This window comes from Phoenix dactylifera, chromosome 14 (assembly GCF_009389715.1).
Source record: "Phoenix dactylifera cultivar Barhee BC4 chromosome 14, palm_55x_up_171113_PBpolish2nd_filt_p, whole genome shotgun sequence".
NCBI lineage: Eukaryota > Viridiplantae > Streptophyta > Magnoliopsida > Arecales > Arecaceae > Phoenix > Phoenix dactylifera.
This window is the reverse complement of record NC_052405.1, coordinates 10,664,154-10,676,966: the sequence shown is the minus strand read 5'-3', so window position 1 is coordinate 10,676,966 and position 12,813 is coordinate 10,664,154. Positions and strand designations below refer to the sequence as shown.

Genomic DNA, 12,813 nt, shown 5'->3' with positions numbered 1-12,813 from the left:
CGGGATGCCCTAGGGTAAGGAGTAGATGGGGCTTTATAGCCCCATCGCAACGGTTCTCCGCCGCGATGTCAAGCGAGATCCACGGCCGATTCACGGCCGTGGATGGACTAGGAGGGGCGCCGCGGGGATCTCGCGGCGCCCTTGCCTTGTTTGCCCCTCCGGAGGAGCCGGAGAGGATCGCCCACGCGATCCTCTGTTCCGGCTCCTTCCCCAAATGAATCGGGGCTGAAGTCGGCGAGGGCTGCCGACTTCAGCCCCGTGTCTCACACTGACAATGAGCGAGAAATGGGCGAGGTTATATTAAGTTCATGATCGACAGGAAGCCTCCTTGAGCTGGCAAATATGCTGGTAGGAAGTAAAAGAAGATGTTAAATCCATTCTCGGTTTTGGCAAGGGATCGTATTAGGAAGCTTCGAGGTTCAGGTGTTTCCTCAGCAGATAGTAATATGGATGATGCTTTCTTTCTGTTGTTGCTAGTGTCTGGCTTTGTGTGACTCTCTGAATGTCTTCCTTGAGTGTGGTTCTCATGGAAGGAGACTATGAACCACAAGCATGGTAATGATCCCATGTGATGATCCGTGCAGACATATGTGTAGTCTCATATTGGTTATTCATTGGTTGGATCTTCGGTGCTTATATAGGATCAAGAAATCCAAATAATACCTTCTGGTTGGGCGCCTTTTTAGGTAAGATTATGAGTTGTTACATCCCAGGATCTTTTGTGCTATTTGAGCCACCTTGCCAGGCTCACCTGAATCTCCTTTGTTCTTTTTCTCCTTTTACATGTGTATTTGAGACTAACTCCATTTCTTTTCACATACATAGTTCTACTTGTATTCCATCTATAATTAATTTTAGAAATAATTTGTTTTTATCTACAAACATAGTATGTAATTAATTATTGATTAAGTATTCAAACAAATTAATAAGCTTGGATTTTCTTTTACTGGATCACTAATTAATTTCATGCATGCCTCATGCATGTAGAAACTATGGGTTCTTACAGGATAACACCAGTTATGAATATGATTTTGCCAACTATAACATAGAATTTCCAACCATAATGTACATCATGCAGTACTTTCTCCTGCACTTCATTGCTCTATTAGAGTCAATCATCTGATTGTTCTTTTAACTAGAAAAGTCTGGAAAAAAAAGGAATGTGAAGTCTGATAATTCTTTAATGAGCCAAGCTTTGATGTGCCCTCTCACCATGGTTCCAATAGAAAAGTTCTGTTCTCTATAGTTGGATTACATAAAGCTGCGGTACATGCTAATACCATAGGCATTAGTTCTTAAAACAGGATCACCATTAGAAAAATGAGATGCAAGATCTATCTTCTCCATTCAAACTATTACTCTCTAAAATAACATTAGGAGCAAAATGGTCAAAAAGCAAGAATAGTTAAGAGTCATATTGACACTGGGTATAAACATTGGTTGGAAATGTGCTGCCTTGTATGTAAGTGCACCCACCCTCTTGATTGTATATTGAAAGAAAACTCTTGACCTAAAAGCAGAACTAAAATTGAATCTTGAAGGATCAATGAATTTTATGAAATTATTTTTTTCTCTTTTTTTTTCTACAGTCAGAAAAGCAAAGCTAAGGTGGACTGGTGTATTCAGCAATATAATTAAGACTTGGTTTCTCGGCTTTAGGCTGTTGAAGATTCTCTCGTATAATTTAATTTCTTGAAGAAAGAAAAAATGAAAACCAAATTTTATATCATCCTATTTGCAAATTAGAATGGATGCCTGTAAAATGCCCAGAGTGCATGCAGAAATTTTAGCAGCAATGGTGTTTTTGACTTTCTAGGAACAGTTGAGTAAATTACTATTCTGACCTGCAAATGTTATGCAATAAAATAATTACAAATTCAAGTTCCTGTAAATACTTGAAAGTGAAGCAAATTATGGAAAAAATCCAGAAGTTACACCAACCAAAGATGCATGCATTATATGAATAGAGTTACTAAAGCCAGCAGGAGAAAGATTAGGCACACATTAGCCTTTGCACTACCAAGAAGAACAAGTTGAGAAGATTGAGAAAGTCAACTGGAGACAGCATATCCAGAGCAATATATTCAGAAAAGAGGTCAACTAGATATTTGTAGGTGGGCCAAGTGCAGCCACAGTAATTATTCCAGGATAAAGATTCACCTATTCAACCAGAAAAGCAGCAGCTGAGTGATCTATGGGGTTTTTTCCCCTAAGGTGGAGGATAGTTCTGGTTTCCAAGTCCATCCACACCATGTACAAAATGAGCAATGAGAAGCTCTGTTAAAACAGAGGCCCCAATTGCACCCAAAAAAAAAAAAGAAACAGAGGCCCCAAATACCGCCGTGGATGAACGCGAAGAGAGAAAAAGGGGGTGGCGCTCCGTTTAAAACAGAGGCCGCGCCCCTGTTTTCTCTTGTTTTCCCGCCCCACGCTTATCTCTCCCACGGTTTCTCTCTCTCTCTCTCTCTCTCGTTCTCCCTCTCTTCCTCTCTTCTTCTTCTTTTCTTTCTCTTTCCTCCCGGTCTCTTTCTCTCTTTCTATCTCTCTCTTCTTCCCCGTGTGCATACACATTGGCATTACAGGGGAAAAGGTTACAGCTCTCACTCACCCTCACATTAATCCTCTCTTATCTTTGAGCAAAGCCTTGGAAGATCTCACCGTGCCGCTTCTCCTCTTCCGACCTGCGATAGAAAACGGAGAAAGGTTGGCGAACAATTTCCCTGCTATAATAATTATTAACGTAGAAATTAACATTTTCAGAATTTTGAAAATTTTTAAAAATTATTTTAAAATATTGATGTAGCCCGAATTTGATTTATATATGATTTGGGAATGATTAGATCCCGAAGGAGTCATTGTCAATCGAGTAGACTCTCTATGACATCTGGAAGGTAAATAACATTTATAATTTGTCGTGTTTGCTTAAAATTAATTGTATAATTTGATATCATGATTATAAATAAAGTATATATGAAATTTTATAATTATATGAAATCTAATTTATCATTGCAATTTTTTAATTAATGTTATAATTGAATTATCATTATGGAATCAAGCATATAAAAATTGAAATTGTTGCAAGTCCAATTGTAAAACTGGAAAATGGTATTGAAAAGAAATGAAGATTTATGAGTGATCATGCACAGGGTGTAATTGTGGCATGACCATAATATAGAGGTTAATTTAGCGACCCTGCTATGGAGGTAACTGTGGCGTGACCTAAGCCGTAAAAGTTAAGTGTGGCCGCCTAATCACTGTCTTCGGTACTTATTTACCAGCAACCCGGACCATAGGGATTATATATGGATTGACCTGTGCTGCAGGGATCATATGCGACCATAGCCATTAGCAGTAGAGTAAAAATTGGAAACTAGATATACAGGTATAAGCTATAAGTTTATGAATCTAAGTATGGTTGGTCATGAGACTTGGATAGTCTATTTTACTTTGATTCTAGTTATCCATTTATTTTGTGTACATCATTGAAAAGATGAAATGCACGTATAGTTGTTGTATGTGAATCTTATTGAAAGTAATCGTTACAAATGTACTATGATTTGTATACTCTAATTGAGTTAAATCATTTAATTTTATATTATCCAATTTTATGAAGCGTACTTATTACTTACTGAGTTGAGAAGCTCATAATCTTTATCTATATTTTTCAACATCCAGAGACCAAAAACTAGGCCAATACTAGCTTTTCTACAGAAAGTAAATATAGGCAAGGCCGTCTTCCTATTTAGTATACTTAGTTTTGATTAGTGGTGTATATTAAAGTGTGGCTTGGAGTTATGTATAAATACTTAGATATAGACGTAAATTTTGGAAACAAATCTCTATTTATGACTTGAGGTGGTGCGTATGATTTTATATGATATTTCGGTTTAATAATTTGGCTGTTCTGATAATCACTACTGCCTGCCGTTGAATTATATAATTGCTGGTTATATTGATTTATTAACAAATGAAATGCTTTGCTTGCTTATAACGCTAGCCTCTATGAGTATGCAGCAGTTGTCATGCCTTCCAATTATAATTTTGGGACTGAGCCATGACATTGCACATTTGGAAAACAAAGAATATAAGTAATGTGTTTTAAAACTTCAATCAACAACTTGATTAATAATTTTAACAATGTGTCAGTGTGGAAACAAGGATCTACTTCATGCATGAGTAGATGCAGAGGGATAGAGTGAAATACTATTTATTCATTGATGCATTCCTGCTGGTAAATCCATTGGAGGAGACAAACCTACCCTACTGTTTGTTTCATGTGCATGCATCGATAAAGCCAAAACCAAGCTCGATCATGAAGATGCAGCTGGAAAACATAAGTTTCAATAAGTCTAAACCTGAAGCTGAAAAAGCATGCAGGTGACTTCATGCAGTCTGAGAAGTCAAAGAATTGCTTCTGAAACTAGTTGAAATAGTGGATTTTAACTTTTCATGTAAGGAGCCCCAGAGAACATTTTCTGTTCAAGAATTCTCAATATAGATAGATTCGAAAATACATAGCAACTGTCATATGAACATCCTACTATGGAAGTACAGATGTGCACATACAGTTAATGCTAGTTTCATCTGTTCTAATAAACATCACTATTTATGTATAAGAACTGAATCTAGGTCAAGAAAGAAGAAAGAGATCAACATGTGGTCTTCCACCAATAACCATAATGTAATAATATATCGATCACTACGTAGCTTGATTGTCACATGAGATCCCTCAGCCACTGGAATATCCTCCATCCTCTCTGCAATCTCCAATTAAACCAGTTTGGGGGAAAAAAATTGAAGAGAAGAAAATGAAATTTAAAACATTAATTTCATAAACATGATCTAGAAGTACCAAAGAAAAAAATATGCACCAAATTAAATTGCAAAATATGAGCATTATTAAAAATGGAGAGAATACAGATAACACTTCTGAAACAGAATAAAGGGTCTGTATTTATTGATTATTTTTTTTCAAAAAAAGTAAAATATTGTAAAGATATCTAGACAGCACTCTTCTGAAAGATATACTCGACAACATATTATAATCTCATGTACAGAAATATGAAGCTCTTCGGCCGTGCTCTCTTTATTGCTAGCAATGATTTCTTATTTCTCGAGTTCTTAGCTTAGCGACTTAGCTTCTTTTTTACCATCTTTACAGCATCATAAGAATCTAATAAATTAAAATTTTGCACCATCAATCTGCTTTGGTGACTATAACTACAGTGCTGTTATAGCAGTAGTCCTTCTAGTTATATGGTATTGCTAATTATACAGTACTTAGCATTCACATAAACATGATTACCGACTGCCATGAGTTTTTATTTGGTTGGGTTTGTTCATGAGGACTAGAAAGTAAGGAAGAAACAGAACAAGTGGTAATTAATTGCCAAACACCAAAACAGATCTTGGGATGGTTTACCAGCTTAAGTACCTATCAAGTATCAACAAACACACCCTTATGGCAATCCAGCATTATAAACCGCAATGCGCCTAGCCTTTACTATGTTTGTATACATGCATCTGCCTCAACCCTTACTAGATTAAGTGTCCCCTATATCTAAAAATTTCCATTTATAGTATCAAAATAAAAGCCATTTCCATGAGGAGTAAATCATTCGATGTCCTACCGCTGAAAAAGTTCAGCCACGAAATTGCACTTTGCTGATGTTCTTTTAGTAGCTCTTGCTGCCATTTGAATGAAGTTCTATATATTGAAATTTTAATTAAAAATTAATTTTATTTTTTAAATTTTAGTTAGTTCAAAAACTTTAAAACATCGTCATTTTTCAGTTTTTCTTACTTAAATAGAAATCTCATTCTATGAAGCTTTAGCCGAATATAGAATATATATATATATATATATATATATATATATATATATATATATATATATATATATATATATATATATATATATATATATATATATATATATATATATATATGGTTTTTTCTCCGGCTCCTCTCCCCTACCCGGTCGGCTATATAACGACCGAGCTAAGAAAAGAGGCCAACCAATCTCCGCCGTCCATGTGATGTCCCACCGACCGATCCGGACGTCCAAGTCGATCAGATCTCCAAATGGACGGTTACTGGAAGCTACCTCGCGTCGGACGGAGATTTTAAAAAGGGGGACTGTATCGAATCTCGAAGAGCCCCCACGTTGTCTCCAATTCAAATAAAAAAAAGGCCCCTTTTTTGGCCCCTCCAACGGCTCTATCTCGATGAGAGCAAGGGTCAGGGTTTGGGAGAGGGGGAAGAGACGCCATGAACCGACCTTCGAAACTCGGGAGGAAGAGCTCGGAAGCAACCCTAGCGAAGAAATCTGAGACGAAGAAGAAGCCGAGTCCTCGAAATCCATTGAAGGAGCTCAATGGCGGTGGAGCTTATCCTCCTCCTTCTGGTTCCGCCGATGCCCCCAGAGGGGGTTGCTTCGGCTTTCTTCTATCGAGTTCCTCTTCTAAAGACTCGATTCCGAAACCGAAACCCTTTCAAAGAACACCCAGATCGGCTCCTGTGGTCCCCAAAACGCTGGCCTCCAAGAATTCCGTGAAGGATTCCAGATTCCCGGGCTCCAAGAAGAATGCATCAAAACCTAGTTTGGAAGCCTCCAAGAAGATCAAATCGAAGAAGCCCTCGAAGCCCAGAACTCCTGATCTGCTCCAGAGGTGGAATCGAAGGAAGCCGAGCTCCGAAGAGCAGGGTCGGAGCTCCGGCGATTATTCGGACGGTAAGAATCCTGGCCCTGAGCTCAGTTTAGAGGTGAATTTTGGGCGAAAGGTTGGAACTTTTAGTGGGTTGATGTCTGGGGCTTGTTTGGCCTCTACTCCGGAGAAAACTCTTCCTGGTTTTGCTCTTGAGGTGGTCTTGGAGGCGAAGGAAGGAGAGCAGAAGCTCTCAAATACTCCAACATCGGCCACCACGCCTCCAATTCAGGCCTCCATCTCCCCGGAGGTTCTTGCTGGGTCCTCTGTTGCCCCCACTCCTGCATGCTTTGCCGCCGGCCATGTGATCGCCGGAGTCCAAGACCGGAGGAAATGTAGGCCAAGAGGCATACTCACTGTCGGTGAAGGTGGACCGGAGGTCACCAGGAATCCAGGTTTTCAAGATTCTTCAACACCGCCTCCCATCGCTTGTGCTTCCATACATTGGCTCTCTTCACCTTCAGAGAATGCGAATTCTGGCCTCACTAGTAGTTTCAGTTCTAGTTCTAGAGTTCGGCTGCCGCATTGCAATGCTGAAGCTTCTGCGAATTGGCTTCTCCCTCCTTGTGGGCAGGGAGAAGAAGGCATGCTGGAAAATGCGTTATTGTCCACAAAGATGTCTGCTTTGGGTAACAAGTGTTCTCCTGATCTTGGGAATTGGAGCTTTTCTCCTGCTAATTCTAACCCTACGGAATCGCCTGAGCTTGGAGGGCTGTTGTGTCTCAACTCGCCTGTCTTAGAAACAACACCATCATCTGGTTATGGCTTTCGAAGAACTCCTTCTACCGGGAGTAGCATTAGTCCTTTCTCTATGATTTTAGAAAGGGTTGCAGCATCATCTTCTAAACGTACTCTTCCTAAGCCTTATCAAGAAAGAGGAGGATACCGCTATGGTTCTGCCTTAGGGACTTCACCCTTTTCTGGGGAATCCCTGGTTGAAGGAAATGTTGTTTCCATGCTGACATCCTATTCGAGCTCAAGAAAACAAGGTGGTTTTCCTGCATTTGAGATGGACTCTGTGGTGGATCTTCTTGGAACAGTAAACTTGTCGCCGAAGTCGAAAACTAATAAAGCAAGCGATACTTTGCCATCACCTGAGCGTAGCTTCCAGTTTGGGTGCACAGTCACACCTTCAAAGTCGGTAGATTTAGTTCATTTTCAGCAGCCTTCATGGAATAGGACCTCTGCAGCAAAAGAGGCTTGTTCTCAAGGACAGGGCTTGCCGAGTTCAGAGACAAGGATTTCATGGCGAGACGGACTGGTCAGTAGGATTTTTGAGATGGGTGATCTGGATTGCTCTAAGTGGCTTTCAGATGATGAGGACAACTTCAATTGTCATGGAGAAGATGATATGCAAGCAGTGTTTGATCTTAGATTTGAGCCAAACATCAGAAGCTCTGTACTAAAAGATGGAAATGACCAGCACATAGCCAGTGGGTTTGGGTCCATTGAATTTGCCTGTGATGAAACTGCAGTTCAAAAAAGCATCACAGAGTGGCCTTGTGGACCAATTCCATGCGCAGAATCCCTTAGCCGACAGGGAGTTGAGTTGCTCTCTTCTGGTGATTCTGATTGGACTCTTTTCTACGAAAACCATTTATTTGAATTATGATATTTTTTGTGTCTTCTATACTTTGACCTAGATTGTACCATTAGAACTTAAGTAGAATTTACCACATGCTAGTCCATCGAAAATTATTACTTCTAGCGATCTAAGGGATGGATTTCAGCATGACAGGCTTTTTTTTTTTTTTTTTTTTTTTGGTAAAAGCGGCTACTCATTTCATATAACTCTAACGTGAGTACAACCTGCTAAATCGCGAGAAAGTAAAAAGAGCAAAGAAGGAGGAACGTCATAATCAGACGTCCAGGTAAAATCACCGGAGTGCCGGGCAACATAAGAGGCGACCCAGTATGCAGCCCTGTTCGCCTCCCTGAACACATGTCCTATCTGAACATCGTGCATCAACCGCACCATCCTCCGAGCCTCCCGAATAAGGGGATGGCCATCCCCGAACCGATCCGCCCCTCGAAGCCAGTCGACAACCACAGATGAGTCTCCCTCAAGACAGATCCGCTCCACACCAAGTACTCGCCACACATAGGATAATCCCTCCCAAGCCGCCCGCAGCTCTGCTCCAACCACTGTGAGTCCAGGCGTGCGTCGTCCTCCTACTGCTATCATCCTGCCAAGGTGGTCCCTAACCACAAAACCAACCCCTCCAGCCACACCATCCACTGACCGACTGCCGTCGAAGTTTACTTTGAGATAGCCAAGGGGTGGGGGTACCCAGGAAACAAGGGCAAAACGGGGCGCTGAAGCAGCGTGGAGAGTACCCCAGATGTCCCTGACTATCCCAGAAGAAAACCGCATAGCAGCCGCAAAAACCTCCCTCGCAGATAGCGTCGCTCTATCCACCACCCTCCTCGGGGACGACCTCCTCCCCTCAAATAGTCCGGCATTCCTATCCAACCAAATGTGATAGGACAGGTATGCCACCAAAATCCCTACCTCCACAGATCGGGGGCTCGACATGGATGCTCTCACCATCTGTATCATATCCTGCGCAGAAACTATCGAGTCGGGTAGTAGGATCGGTGATCTCCTCCATATCTCTCTGGCTCTGGGACAGTGCAAGATAACATGCTCGATCGTCTCCTCACTATCTGCACACTCCTCACAGCACTGAGAGACCGCCATGCCACGCGAGGCTAACAGACTCCTCGTAGGAAGGCAGCCCCAGGCCACCTTCCAGATGAATAAAGCCACTCGCGGGTGAATCCGCAATCTCCATATCCAGCCACCCTCAATCTGACGAGCCGGCTCCCTATCAAGCAGTGCACGGAGATCTCTGACACGCACTCGCGTCCGTCCCGTCGGACCCCATACTAGCCTGTCGCCCCCCCCCCCCCCCCCCCCCCCCCCGTCGATGGAAACCGGAAGAGACAAAACCGACTCCGCCAGCTGCTCCCCGAAGACCTCCCGGACCATCTCCTCCCTCCATCGGGCCCCCTCTGATGTCAGCAGCTCGCTAACCCTGCAGCCATCTAAACTCGTCACATCAACCATAGTCGGCATGCGACAGATCGGTATCTCGGTCACCCAGCTATCCTCCAGCACATCAATAGACCGACCATCGCCTATGATCCATCTAATCTCTGGAAGTACCACCCCTGCTCGAGTACAAATCTCCCTCCAAATCGGAGAATGGTGACGACCAGCTCGCATCCCAGGAACCAAGGCACCATATTTGGCCCTCATCAGCGAGGACCACATACCCTCTGGCTCAAGCACAAGTCTAACTGCATGTCTGGCAATCAGTGCCTCCCGTGTCGCCACTAGGGACTGCACCCCCAAACCTCCATAGCTAGCCGGCTGGCACACAACATCCCAGGACAATAAATGGATACCCCCCCTGCCACTGCATCTCCCCCAAATAAAGTTCCTGAACAGTTGCTCAAGAGACCTCAGGACTGTAACTGGAATGAGAGTATTGGAAAGTAGATAGATAGGAACCGAGGTAAGAACTGAGCGAACCAGAGTGATCCTACCCATCATCGAGAGTGTATGCATCTGCCACCCCTCTAGTCTCCGTCTGATGCTGAGCTCCATAGCTGTACAATCCCTCCGCCGCAACCGCTGACCGTAGAGTGGGACCCCTAGATATGTCATCATGCCCACCTGCTCTCCCACCCCCAGGGTCTCCACTATAGACCGCCTCACTGCCACTTTGGTCTTTGGGCTGAAAATAATAGATGACTTGGTCAAATTGACCCGTTGTCCTGATGCTGCACAATAGTCCCGAATAATCCCACAGATGATCCGGGCCGTCTGCACTGACGACCTGACCAAGAGCAAACAGTCATCAGCAAACAACAAATGGGAAATCGGAAGAGCTCTCACCACCGGTCTATAAACCTCCAACTCCTGAGAAGCCACTACCCGTCGTAGTGCTCTAGACAGTGCATCTGAGCACATGATGAACAATAGGGGGGAGAGGGGGCAGCCCTGACGCAACCCCCCTGCCGACACAAAAAACCGGGATGGCGTCCCGTTCACCAGGATAGCAAAGGAAGGGACACACACACAGCCCATCACCCACCTGATCCACGACTCAGGAAATCCAAACCTCCGCAAGGACTGCTGCAAGAAATCCCATCTCACCCTATCATAGGCCCTCTCCATATCTAGCTTGATCCCCATCAAACTCCTCCTCACCGGAGCCCTACCAAGATCGAACATGAACTCCTAGGCAATAAGTACATTGTCAGAGATACTCCGCCCCTCCAGAAAGGCCCCCTGCTCTGGGCTAATAAGCCTAGGAAGAACACACTGCAATCGGACCGCAAGGATCTTCGTCGTCGCCTTGTACATGGTCGTACAAAGGCTAATCGGACGAAAGTGACTCGGCTCCGTGGCATCCTGCCGCTTCGGTATCAAGGTAATGAAAGTCCTCTGCCACTCTGATGTCATCACAGCTGTGCTGAAAAACTGCTGTATAGCCGCCGTCACATCTCAACCCACTATCATCCAATATCTCTGAAAAAATAAGGGTGGGAAGCCATCCGGCCCTGGAGCCTTGTCCCCCGCGAGGGACCTCACTGCCTCTCTGATCTCCACCTCCGAAATTGGTCTAGTCAATTCTGTTGTCTCCTCCTCTGATACCCCTACCTCAGGCGAAAGGATATCCACTATGCTCCCACCTGTAGGCTGCTCTGTCCACCTAGCCCTGAAAAAACTCTCCATAACCCTCTGAATCCTCTCCGGATCCTCCGACAGCTGCCCCCCCTCATCCCTGATAACTCTGATTCTGTTCTGATGCCTCCTGATAACTGTCGCCTGGTGGAAAAATCTAGTGTTTCTATCCCCCTCCACAATCCATTGTACCCTCGATTTCTGTCTCCAAAAAATCTCCTGCTGTCTAAGGAGACCATCATGCAATGTCAATAATGATCTGAGCTCCCCCATCTCCCCATCCGCAAGGCCACCTCCCTGGTCCTCCTGAGCCTGTAACCTAGCAATAGCCTCCTCAGACTCCTCAATCCTCCTAAAAATGTCTCCCACCTCCTCACGGTTCCACCTCCTCAACCGCCTCCTTGTCAACTCCAATCTGCGGGACACCCGATACATAGCATCTCCTCTAACTGGTGCACTCCATGCCTCCCTCACCATCTCCCATGATCTCGGATAACAAAGCCATATTTTCTCAAATCTAAAGGGAGGTCGTACTGGAATATAAGTGTCTGTACTCACCAGTAATGGACTATGATCCGACGCCATCCTGGGCAAGTGGCTCACACGGTGATCCGGGAAGCTCTGAATCCACCCAGCGGTCGCACAGGCCCTATCAAGTCGCTCCCATACTCTCGCCTGGCCCTGCTGATTGTTGCACCACGTAAACCTGGGACCGGAGAACCCCAGATCTATCAAACCATTCGATGTCAAAAAGTCTTGGAATTCCCTAACCTTCCTCTCATAAGAAAAAGGCTTCCCCCCCATCTTCTCCTGAGGATCAACAATGCAATTGAAGTCACCAGCCACCATCATAGGATACCCCTGACTAATCAACTGAGACGCCTCCTCCCACAGTCTCCGCCTCTCCCTGAAGTCAGTACTGGCATACACTGCAGCAAGCACCCATGAAACTCTGCTGCCCTCCGAAATCACTACAACCACCTCCTGTGTACATACATGGAACACATCCACCCTACAAGAGCCCTGCGCCCAAGTGACTATAATACCACCCGCCAACCCCTGGGACTCCACTGCATAAAATCCCCATGACCGGGGAACCGCTCTCCTAGCCTTCTGTAGACTCTTACCGGATAGCCGGGTCTCAAACAACACACATATCTCCGGACTATGCAACTGCACCATCCTGCGGAAAGCCGGCGCAAAAGAAGGCTTCCCCGCGCCACGACAGTTCCATAAGATAACCTTCATGGGTCACCCAGGGAAACATCACAACCCCCTACCCCGGGGCTGCAATCATGAAACACAGCTTCTTCATTAGTCCCTCCACTCTCCGAGCCTGCCATCCTCACCCCCTTTGCTGCATTCATCAAACGATCAACCATTCGGTGGTGATCCTTCCCGTCACCAGCT

At 44.3% G+C, this 12,813-nt stretch overlaps 1 protein-coding gene across 1 annotated transcript; it reads left to right on the top strand.

Annotated features, from left to right (window-relative positions):
- The first annotated feature begins 6,176 nt into the window (after positions 1 to 6,176).
- On the top strand, positions 6,177 to 8,444 carry LOC103716046. Its single transcript, XM_008803898.4, has one exon. The coding sequence runs from the start codon at positions 6,271 to 6,273 to the stop codon at positions 8,317 to 8,319; it is 2,049 nt and encodes a 682-aa protein (XP_008802120.2). The 5' UTR covers positions 6,177 to 6,270; the 3' UTR covers positions 8,320 to 8,444.
- Positions 8,445 to 12,813: the final 4,369 nt, after the last annotated feature.

Bases quoted from the DNA above. Each gene is read 5' to 3' on its own strand.
- LOC103716046 (XM_008803898.4), top strand. From the start codon at position 6,271: ATGAACCGACCTTCGAAACTCGGGAGGAAGAGCTCGGAAGCAACCCTA.